The following is a 12,416-nucleotide window of genomic DNA, read 5'->3' on the forward strand; positions in this document are numbered from 1 at the left end:
TGAATCTAAGAGAATCAGGGGCATAGAAAGTGAGTGGACTGACTATTCTCAGGGGGGAAAGGGGTGTGGAGGTGCAGGAAGAGACTGGACAAAAATCGCACACCTATGGATGAGGACAGTGGCGGGGGTAAGGGCAGAGGGTGGGGTGGGAACCGAGTGGAGGAAAGTTATGGGGGGAAAAAACAGGAACAACTGTAATAATCTGAATAATAAAGATTTAATAAAAATTAAAAAATAATAAAAATAAATTTAAAAAAATTAAGCTGTGGATAATTAATTACTGGATACATTCCAGTTGTTGTTTTTATAATATTCCACCTGGTTTACACATAAACTATATAATCAGCACCCTGGGTTCTAATAATATTTCAATTATATATACTATACTTGAAGCAACGTGACTTAGCTAAAACTTTTATTAACAAAGTAAGTTACTGCTTATTTTCTGTTCATTGGGGTATCTTATTTTCTGTAATTTATCAAGTTAAAGTTCAGACTATGCCTCTTTAAAAGTAGGAAAGTTAATGCCCTGGTCGGTGTGGCTCATTGGTTGGAGTATTGGCCCGTGTACCAAAGGGTCTCAGGTTGCAGGTATGATCCCCAGCACCATTTGAGGTGTGTGCTGGAGGCAACCAATCAATGTCTCTCTCTCACATTGATGTTTCTCTCTGTCTCTCCCCCTCCCTTCCACTCTCTATAAAAATTAATGGAAAAAAATATCCTTGGGTAAGGATTAACAAAACAAAAAAACCTTTAAAATAGAATACCATTATAATTCACAAACCTTGTATTCTCATTTGTGGAAGAAAAAATAATCATTGCATATAAAAAAATAGGCAAAATTTAAAATATATGTGCCTTTGCCAAATTTATTTTCATAAAATATCTGATAAATGATTTTCATATATAAGAAAGTGAAGCAAATCAACTAATAATAAAGTGCTGAAACCTTTTGGGGTTTTACATTTCTTTAAAAGCAACTATTAGCAAAAATGCAGTAAGTAAAATTTAAAAATACACTAAAATATTATTCCAAACCAACTATTTTTATATTTCTATATCTAAAAAGTATAAATACAGAGCAATATAACCACCACATCTTACAGATTGTTTACAAACTATATCCTACCTTGCCAGAGGTTAAAATAAACTTATCAAACACATAATGTAACTCCTGGGTGGGGTGGTTATCATCATCAAGGTCAGAAGCATCTTCTGTAGCTTTGCAGTTGCAAGAGGTAGCAGATGTGTCGGTACACATACTCTGATGTGAACTCTCTGATTCTAAATTTGACCTGCAGTCTGTACCAACAGACTCATTTAGGTCAGAGGATTTACAATCAATGCAATAACATTGGCTGAGATCCTTTTTTAAACAAGTTTCTGAAGGAACTAAATCATCTTGTTTCTTAATTGATTTTGGCTCTAATTCTCTGCCTTCACTGGTAGAAAGAGATGAAGATTCCTGTCCATGTTCAGCCAAAACTAGTTCAGTTACCAACAAATTGTCATCTTCAGTAATACATCTCCGTGATGTACATTTCATTTCATCATATTTACCAGGCTGACCTCTTTCTGCATTTATTTTTTCTGTGCTTTTCCCAAGTTGAATGCAACAATTAGATGTCTTATTGTCAGTCTTCACTGGTTTCTTATTGCTTATTTTCCCTTTTTCTTTTTTCATGGAATCCACTGTAGATTTATCTGCATCCTTCCTCTGAGGACAGGCAAAATACCGATAAGCTGCCCTGAATCTCTCCACAACATATTCATAAACAAGCTGGCTGTTTAAGCTCCGTGCAACGTTCCTCTTGACTGAAAATGGATCTAATAAAAAAGAAAATGGTCAGTTGCTAAGTATTTACTAACTAACTACATTTTCAAGTTTATACAAACAGATCTTAACTGCTGGACTGTAAGCAGAGTACATTTTCCCAGTTTTTCTACAGTCCCAATGAGAGTCCTTGAAAATTTAGTAGGAAAAATACAATAGCAACTTTGTTTCCTCTGTTTCTGTCTTAACATAAAAAAAAAAACTTTTAGAAAATAATAATAAGATAATTAATGAGAGAATGGCTAAGGAGCCCAACTCAGTAATTACAAACTTTCAATGATGAAATTGCTGAAAACAACTATGTCAATACGCCTCCCAATAGTGTCACTGAATGAAAATTTTCAAGTTCTGGAACCCATTAATAATTTTAATTTTCATAGTATTCTTTAGTTACATACTCCTCCCAATTTAAACAAATAAAACATAACCTAAACTCTCAAAGCTTCAGTTAAAAAAATACTGACTTTAAGATTTAACTTTAGTGAGATCAGAAAATTAAAGTGAGAAAGAGTAGAAACAAAAGTAGGAAGAGACCTAAGAAAGTAAAAATGAAAACAAAATTTAAATGTTGATCCAATCTAAAATGACTATGTTGAAAAGGCTTGCATCAACTCATACTTCTGAAAATCTTTATAGGTTTTTGGATTTTATAAGCCTTAAATACAAATATGTCAAGGAAAAAAGAACAGTACCACCCCAAAAAACAATCCATATTTTTTTCTCCACTACTGAAAATCATTAAGTAAAAGGATTAACAGGACAGGACTGTTATGGTTGAAGCATCTGTTACTTTTTGCTGTTATCTAAATAAAGGGTTTAAAAAGCTTTTCCTAGCCTCTTTTCCCCTTCTAGAAGAAAAAGGAAGAATAGAAATTATGATGGCTGCAGGTTTCAGAGCTCATTTATTTACTACATGTAAGAAGTATAAAATGTGAGGACATGCTTGAGTGTATGAGAATATGTGGGGTTCAGTTCACACTAGGAGGCCAAAAGTGGATTGAGGGGACAGAAGAATTTTAAACAAACTAAAGGCTAAACTAAAATGATGCACAGAAATTCAATTTCCTACCTATAAAAAGTGAAATATTGTGAACGTAAATTTGTATTAAGAATTTAGAAGCAAGTGCACTATCCCTCCAGGGAGCACACCTTCCCCATGCCTTCCCTCTCTTCTTCCCCCAAAGGTATGCCGTTCCTAACTCTAAGGGACTCCCACAAGACTTACATCCAGGGAGCAATGGGCCCTGACTTGTCCCAAAGGCCCCCTTTTTTCTGACTTAGTGAGCCAAAGCAGCCTAGCCTAGGCTCATTTCACTGTCCGGGCTTTCCTAGTGCTTCTTCTATCCTAGACCCTTCCTAGTTTCACTGTCCCATTTTAACAAACATCCTCTAAAAATCACCTGGACTTGTGCTGTGAAATCTTTTCTGTACAAAGTCAAGAATCCACACACTACCAGGTGGCCCAAGGCAGGCAAGCTCAGGGCCAGGTCCCCTTTCCAATAATAAAACTGCCCTCCCCCCATCATGTCCTGCCCCATGAAACCCTATTCTCCACTTATTTTTTTAAATGGTATAATCAGCATTTTGTTGTCATTTACAATCAGATGGCAGTGGAATATATAGTCTCTATGCTTGATCTTTCTTTTATGTAAATAAAAAAATTACAAGAACTGATAGCTGGTTGTTTTCAGAAAACCTGATTAAACTAATTCATTGATGGTGGCATCAAGTTTTTCCTTATTAGCTCCAAAAAATTCACCCTTTTGTCCTTTTGTAGCACTAGCTGGTTTGTCTCGGTGGCCTATGGACTGAAGTCTTAGGTTCAATTCTAGTCAAGGGCATATGTCCAGGTTGCAGGATCGATCCCCAGTAGAGGGCATGCTGGAGGCAGCCAATCAATGATTCTCTGTCATCATTGATGTTTCTATCTCTCTCTCCCTCTCCCTTCCTCTCTGAAATCAATAAATACATACATATATATATATATATATACACACACACACACACATATATATTTTAAATTTACAAGGCATTCTATTAATTCCTATACTTCTAAAGATCTTAATGTTGGGGGGAGGGGTCAATTGGGCAAAAAGAAGGCATATGTAAAACTTTAGATAATAATAAAAAAAAATCTTAATATTCTTGGGATTTGATGTGAAGCCTGAGTTGTCAACATCAACTGTTCTTTTTTTCTTTAGTGTAGTCACATTTAACAGATGAGATCATTTAGAAGACAATAAAAAAATTATAGTTCAACAATTTTATGACACAAAGTTCTTCAAAAGGATCTTGTAAAATTAATGTAACCTCTATTTTTCTATATTTTTGAAATTTTTTATAATTAAAAATTAAATAAAGACATGTAAGTAAGCTAATATCCCGAACCAATCTAATATTTACAGATTGGAAATATTTAAATGAGTATTAATCCTATAAACAATAATGGACTTGAAAAAGAATTTATCTAAAATATATGACAACCTAGTGGCATAGATAGTGCTACAAAGTCAAGGGGTAAAATTTGTAACATTGAATTAGACACAGATAATGAGTAACACACACAATTATTCTCCAAATGAAATATATTGTACCTTCAATGGCTATTCGCCTTTTAGGCCAGTTTTTGTTTTCTCTTGTTAAAATATCTTTTATCCGTACACATATGACATATTCCTCCAAAGCAAAATCCAGTGTGTAAAATTTTAGCAGCTCTAACCATAATTGTCCCAGGGATACCTGATTTGGTGTTTCCAATGTTAAAGGAGACTGGAAAAGAAAAAAATACTTCTCATTTACACTTCACAAACCAATGAATCATTTACTTTTCACTTTAAAAAATCCTTAGAGATCACTTTTTCAAAAACTAAGCATAAAGGAGCAACCTGCCAAAAAGCAGTTTGTGGCATAGCTGGGAACAGAGTGCCAGTTTACTAACTCCTAGAATTTTGTGTTCTTTCCACTAGACCAGAAATTCTCAACCTTTGCTGCACATTAGAATCACAGTGGAAATACTAAAAAACACTAATATCTGAGTTACAAACCACTCTCACCTCCCATACCTTTCCCAAGATTCCGATTTAACTGACATGGACTATGGACTGGGTACTGAGATTTTTAAAGCTTCCTAAGTGATTCCCAGGTGCAGCCAAGGTTGCAAACCACTGTATAACAATCACCACGGCTCCTAACTGCAGTAATTACTTCTAAAATCTAAGTAAATGTCCTGGGCTTGCAAAAGCTAATTTCTTTATTTGACAAACATTTATTTAGAACTTACTATGTCCCTGGCATTGTGCTGGGGATATTAAAAAAAAAGACAGAACAACATGAACATTTCAGTATTGTTCACATTTCTCTAGTCTAGTTCAGAAATGGAAGCCCAGAAAGACTATCCTTCTAGAGGACACAATCCATGGATATTCAACTTTCGTTCTCTAGCACTTAAGAAAATGCTTGGTATGTAGCAGGCCCTCAATAAATGAATGCTGAGTGATTAAATAAGCAAGCCGCACCCTAAAGGACCATCGGGGCTTTATTTCTCCACCAATCGCCAACATAACTCCCATATGCTAAAGTTTTGGTTACAGCCCAATTCCTGAAGGAAATTTTCCTTGTCTAAATGAAAAATATACACAGAATTACTTTGACATGATTCAAACAACAGAAGTCTCACAAAATAAGTTGTAAATTCATCAGGGAATCTTGGTACTGAAAAACTAAACCAGATCAACCCCTTACATTACAGATGAGGAAAATGAGGCCAAGATGTTTATTCAAGATTAGTCAGTTAACCAACTATTAAAATAGCTTCAATAGAAGTTATCACAAATACTATAAATAGAAAAGTCAAAGAAACAAACAAAAAAGCTTACTTTGCCATGTTTTCCCTTTATGGCATTACTTTGGTTGTCTTTTTCTGTCCTCCTGGTATCAACTTTTAGTTGGTCTGCCTTAGCTTTGTTTTCCTCAGCAATTGAGTTTTTCTCAGTTGCACTACTTGAATTATGTTCCCACTTCACAAACTTCTCTTCTATTATGCCCTTCAGCTGAAAGTCATCCATTCTTTTTGAGTCAAAGCCTTCAATCTATATAAAAAGGCATTCCAAATTGGTAGTGGAAAAATTTTTTTTTAAAAAAATGGACAAACAGACAAATCAGAATTCCAGTTTAAACTTAACAGAATACTCTGCAAGAGCAAACTATATATGTACCTACACGTCACAAACTCATGCTTACCCAACTTCCAAGTAAACAAGGAAGAAGAGGGGGTTTTCTTTGTTGTAGAAAAAACATCACCATTAAAGCAAAACAGTAAGAAGGAATTCCGCCATCAGTTTGAGAATCAATATAGCACAACTGCAAAATGAAAGGGGAAAAGTACCACCATTTATTTTAGCTTTCTGTAATTTTCTTTCTTCCTTTCACAACAAAAGTAGCTCCCCCCGCAACCATAATCATTGTAAAAAGCATAAAATGTAATTATCTATATATATAAAAGCCTAAGCAACCGTTTGGTAACTACGACGCATACTGACCACAAGAAGGCAGACGCTCAACCACAGGCATAGAAACATGGAACAGACTGATGAATCTCAGAGGGAAGAGGGGAGGGGGGAGGACAGGAAGAGATTAACCAAAGATCTTATATGCATACTTGAGGCCCGGTACACAGATTCGTGTACTATTAGGGTCCCTCGGCCTGGCCTGCGGGGATTGGGCCGAAACCGGCAATCCAACATCCCCCAAGGGGTCCTGGATTGTGAAAGGGCACAGGCCAGGCTGAGGGACCCCACCGGTTCATGAATCCATGCACCAGGCCTCTAGTATAAATGTAATATATATATATAATATATGATCTGGCCTAATCGGTTTGGCTCAGTGGATAGAGCGGAAATATATGATCTGGCCTAACCGGTTTGGCTCAGTGGATAGAGCGTCGGCCTGCAGACTGAAAGGTCCCAGGTTCGATTCCGGTCAAGGGCATATACCTTGGTTGCGGGCACATCCCCAGTAGGGGCTGTGCAGGAGGCAGCTGTTCGATGTTTCTCTCTCATCGATGTTTCTAACTCTCTATCCCTCTCCATCTCTGTAAAAAAATCAATAAAATATATTAAAAACAAAAAACAAAAACAACAACAACAACAAAATATACGATCTGAAATCTTGCCCACCTGAAATAACTATTAACATATTGGTGACCATCTTTCCATTCATTTTTTATTGCATATAAAGACATGTGTATTTTTAGTTAAATGGAAACATATTATACAATGTGCTTTTATTGTAGAAACCTTTTAAAAATATTTTCTTATTTTGCTTCCACTGCTGCCTCATGTTAATAATCTTCTATGTACTCCATGCCTTCTTCTCTATTCAAATAACCATACACAAATATACATACATTTCTATATTCTATATAAAACAGGGGAGATTTTGATTTTTGTCACTTTTACCAAAATTTTTATTATAGATATCTCTCTATATATTACTCTTCTCCCTTAACAACGTACCAAGAAATGTCCCTCAAGGTCAATTAGTACAGATCTAACATTCTTTCAAACGGTTAAATTATAGTCTATGATCTGGATGGTTAGTCAATAATTCCCCCACCCAAGGATATTCAGACTTTGTTCTCAGTTTTTGCTACTTTAAACAATACTGTAATATCTGTCCTAATACAGATTTCCTAAGTACTAGTGCTTGTTTATAAGCTATATTCCTAGGAACATATTTGCTGGATTTAAAAATATGATATATTTCAATTCAAGCAAATACAAGAGTTTAAAAATTGTCAACGGCAAGCATGTCAAACTCAGAGGCTAACACAGGCCAAATAAAGAAGGTTTAAGTTTATGTGGACAGCAAAAAAACAAAAGCTTCAATTTTCATAGAAACATTAAGTTTATTTTGATAGAGACATGCTGAATACAAAGGGCTGAAATAAATGAGTAACCATTAACATAAATAGAACATTTTAATTAAAATTAGTATTTTTTTCTTGAACGTTAACTTATCAGACACTGAATAACTGCACAAATTAATAAGCATAACGCAAATAAACCTATTTTTCTTGTTCTCCGAAAGTGAAATATCTCCTGTTGCGCACACCAAACGTCAGTCCAAGACTAATGATGTGGTAATTGGCTGCTAAAATATTCACTGCTAGTATTAGCGGAGAGAAATCGTGCACCTGTGCATAAGGCGCATAAGGGAAATGAATGCAACATGATTATAGTAATCAGTCGTTATTAATAATTATGCATAACAAGTCACGAAATTTTTAAAACGTTTCTTCCATACTGTTATATTGGCTGGGCTGCAAAAATATTCGTTGTGGGCCACAAGTTTGATATGCTTACTCAACGGAATGGGAGCAATGTCTCATGTTTGGATTTGTTCTTTTCTGAATAGCCTCTTAAATCTTGTGCCAGTCTTTCTATTTTTACACATTACATATCAATTCATATGTGTTCTTTTTCATTATAGATAATGACCCTTTATATCTGAATTTGAAAAAAATGTTATTTTTCCCAATCTGCTTTTCTTTTGGCATTATTTATGATACCTTTTACCATATAAAATGTATTCATGTTTATATAGCTAAATATGCTTATCTTATACAGCTTTTAGGTTTCCTATCATGGTCAAAAGGTTTCTCCAATAGTGTGTGTAAATACACACACACACACACACACACACACATATAATAGATACAGGTTCTTTTGTTGTTGCTGTTTTGTTTTGTTTTTTGTTAATCCTCACGAAGAGAGAGAGGGAGACATCAATCAGTTGCCCTCCTGCACGCACCTCAACTGGGCCAGGAACAAACCTGAAACTCAGGTATGTGCCCTTGACTGGAATCAAACCCCCCCAACTCATTTTTAGAGAGTGGGAGAGAGAGGGGAGAGGGAGAGGGAAAGGGGGACAGGGAGGGGGAAAGAATCTGACCCCTTGAGGTGTGGGCCAATATATATTCTTAAATTGTCTAAATTTTTTATTTTTCATTCAAGTGCAATTTATTTTTGCATTTGGCGTGCTAAGGGTCCAACATTATTTTCTTCAAGACAGATACAATTGTTATGGTACTATTTATTAAATAAACCGTTTTATCCCTAAAATATTCTTTTATTTTTTAAAATAAAAATTTCATTTACACTAGGATCTACTTTCAAGCTTTCTTTTCTGCTCCACAGATCTATTTGTCTATTCCTATGCCAATGGTATACACTTAACTAAATCAGTTTTATAGTGGTAAAGTGGGTCCCCCTTTACTAGTCTGAGTTCTTTTGGCTATTCTCAAAGATTCTTCCATACTAACTTTAAGATCATTTTATCAACATTTTAAAAACTCCTGATAATTAGAATTAAAATTACTGAACATTTAAAAATTAATTTAATGCACTTTTACAGTTTAAGAATACCATCTCCTTATCCAAAAACTTGGTATCTTTGCATTTTCCAAAAATTAAGTTGTCATCAATTACTCACTTCCTCTCAACTCTCATATCAAGTCCTTCCTCCAAAATTTATCCTAAATCTGTTTACTTTGCTTCGAATCCACTCTAAACTTACTATAGTTATTCATAACTATTTTGTTCCTACGTATTATAATTTCTATTACAGATTAGGTATTTTTTTCCTCTGTTCCACTCACCTTAGCCCAATAACGAAAGGCTAACGCCAAGGGAATAAAGACAGGTTCCATTTTGCCAATAGCAGCAAGTAAATCAGTAGTGAGGCATGCCATGTCATTTCCTGCACTCACTCTACAAAGTAAGCCACTATGAATGAGAAAGAAAAAAATTTCACTGCATTAATACTTTCAAAAACATAATATTTCAAATCCTGTGGCTATCCCAGTCACTGTATTTTAATACTTAAGAAGGCATAATAAAAAATAAAACAATAAACTTAGAGCTTACTGAAAACTATGTATCAATTCCATCACTAGAGTTCCATATAAATTCAAGATGTTTTAAATGTTCATTTGTACTTCAGAAATAAGTTTCAACTTTAGTATTTAAGTTCATGAGAAATTAATTTCAAAAGCAGCATTATGAATCACCAAAATTTCTTCATTGTTACCAACCTTTTCCGATCTTTGCACACCACAACAGGAACTTTAGCGTGAAAATCAGATTCCACATCTACATATAATACTAATAAGGGGGGAAAAAAATAAAACAAGTAAGCTAATGTCAACATCATGGAAGCTTGGATAGGAAAATATTAGTCAAGAAGTAACAGCTAATCAGTTCAGAATTTCTTTTTTAATTTGTGCAAAGCAAAAAGAATATACTAGGAAGTTATGTTGCATTATTTGACATTGACATCTCTAAAATGCTTACTCCATGGTAAACATTAATAGTTTCCTTCTAAATATCACTCCCATTGCTTCTGTGGGATAATCCACTATTCTCATTATGAGAATCAACCCCACAGGATCCCTTATCTTTCTTGGTACCATTTGCTGCATATCACAAACCACAGGCACAGTCCCAACTGTCTGAAAATTATAATCACCTTAAGAAAAAAAGTTTTAACATCCCTAAGAGTTTGAATATATCCAAGTAAGTATATAATTTAGTCAAAGCTGTTAAACCTTCATAGATATAGCCAAGAGAAGGCACCACTTACTTCAAGGGCTATTTCCACAGGAGTCATAAAATGAGAACCTACAATGCTTTGAAAATTTGGTTCTTTTAAAAATATCTGTGGAAGTAAAAGGTTAACTCTGCTGGCTTCATTTCCCATAAAACTATGAAGAGTCTGCCCAACTGTATCTCCAAGGTAGGCCCCATGCCATAAATGTCTAATCTAAATAAAAATAGCTGCACTAGCCCTAGCTGGTTTGGCTCAGTGGATAGAGCATCGCCTGAGGACTGATTCTGGTCAAGGGCACATGCCCGGGTTGCAGGATCGGGCATGCAGGAGGCAGCCGATCAATGATTCTCTCTCATCATTGATGTTTCTCTCTTCCTCTCCCTTCCTCTCTGAAATCAATAAAGATGTATTTTTTAAAAATAGATGCATTAACATTATTTCATTTGAAGTTCAAAGAAAATCTCTTAGTAATACTTGTTGGAATTATTAAGTGATTAAAAACCATGTGCTAAAAATCTCTATGTCAGGAGTTGAATTATACTTGGTGGATATAACAATGAATAAGACACGAAGAGCTCATTCAGGGGTTTGGAAAACAAATACTTAAACAAATAAATCCTATAGGTGACAGGATAGAGGTCTTTAAAGAGTACAGGTCTTTAAAGTGAGGGAATAAAAAGAAAACAATCAATTTTATAATCAGACTGCATTTTATATACCTATGTTATATGACTCAAGATGATCTATTTGTATATTTTAGTGGAAAAGACCTATTTAAAATTTTTTTGCTAGGTTAATACTCTCCAGTGACTCTATAAAGAGGTAAAAGCTCTGTGTTTACCTCCTATCTGTAATATGTTTTAAAGTTTTTGTGCAATTAGAGACAAATATTTATTAAGAAAAAATGATATTAAAATCCCTTTACAACAGTTGTTTTCAACCTTTTTCACAGAATTAATTACTAAACTAATTACTAAAATTCTGTGGCAAACTGACAAAAAATAGGTTTAATTTTGATTTAAAAAAATAGTAATAGTAAGTAACTACCTACCCATTTTGCTCCAAAGTGACTTTTTAAAAAATCAGGTGCCTCTGTTTGTATCTAAGGATTTCTGGTGCCAGGAATTAACCAATCAGACACAACCTTATTATGCAACATGACCAATAAGATGCAACTCTATTATCCTATCTAATAAAGAGGGAATATGCTAATTGACCCTCACACTGTCACAAATGTCTGCTGATGCCATCTTATACTGAGTTGAGGCTTCTGCAGGGTGACTCCCCAGGAAGCTCAGGGAAGGACCCCCCAAGATCTTATTATATTTAACTAGACTTGGCTGTTGAGACAGAGTTCACCACATAGAGACCTCAGGAAGCCGCCGCCAAAAGGATTGGGCCTAAATCAGCAGCTGGACATCCCCTGAGGAGTCCCGGATTGCGAGAGGGTGCAGACCAGGCTGAGGGACAACCCTCCCCACCCCCGTGCACAAATTTCATGCACTGGGCCTCTAGTATGACTTATGTATTTATGTTCAAGACAAGGCATTCACACCAAATGGCTGTGTCATTTTTTTATTTGACAATCTAAGGGAAAAGAGGTCAGAGCCCCTGACTAAATAGTCAGGTATTGCATGTTTTAAAAATTCTTGTAGCACACCAGTTGAAAACCGCTGCTTTACAAGATAAATGGACCAAATTAATCTCTTAAAAATAACTTCCCAGAGAAATAGCCAACAATAAACTGATAATGGAGAGCTAATGGAGCCGATGGAGAGGAATAGGAAATTAAGAACTGATATTAGAGCCAATCTTATATAATAAAGAGGTAATATGCAAATTGACCATCACAAGATGGCTGCCTACGACCAGACTGGCAGGGGGTTACTGAGGGACGACCAAACGAATGAACAGCAGACTGCGTGGGGCAACCAGGCCGGGGGTGGGGGGGCAGTTAGGGGTGACCAGGCTGGCA

The 12,416-nt window shown here is 35.4% G+C and overlaps 1 protein-coding gene across 7 annotated transcripts in view; it reads right to left on the reverse strand.

Moving 5' to 3' along the window:
• Nucleotides 1-12,416, reverse strand: part of ZCCHC11 (zinc finger, CCHC domain containing 11) — an 84,764-nt gene that overhangs the window by 41,955 nt on the left and 30,393 nt on the right. For all 7 annotated transcript variants that reach the window (XM_015566945.1, XM_006768324.2, XM_006768322.2 and 4 more), the window contains exons 7-12: nucleotides 9,927-9,996; nucleotides 9,492-9,618; nucleotides 6,074-6,193; nucleotides 5,710-5,922; nucleotides 4,429-4,603; nucleotides 1,130-1,827 (exon numbers count right to left, since the gene is read on the reverse strand). In XM_015566945.1, the coding sequence (XP_015422431.1) occupies nucleotides 1,130-1,827; nucleotides 4,429-4,603; nucleotides 5,710-5,922; nucleotides 6,074-6,193; nucleotides 9,492-9,618; nucleotides 9,927-9,996 (1,403 nt within the window). The remainder of the gene's footprint in view (nucleotides 1-1,129; nucleotides 1,828-4,428; nucleotides 4,604-5,709; nucleotides 5,923-6,073; nucleotides 6,194-9,491; nucleotides 9,619-9,926; nucleotides 9,997-12,416) is intronic.

The sequence above is a fragment of the Myotis davidii genome, unplaced genomic scaffold (genome assembly GCF_000327345.1).
Source record: "Myotis davidii unplaced genomic scaffold, ASM32734v1 scaffold79, whole genome shotgun sequence".
In the NCBI taxonomy this organism is placed as follows: domain Eukaryota; kingdom Metazoa; phylum Chordata; class Mammalia; order Chiroptera; family Vespertilionidae; genus Myotis; species Myotis davidii.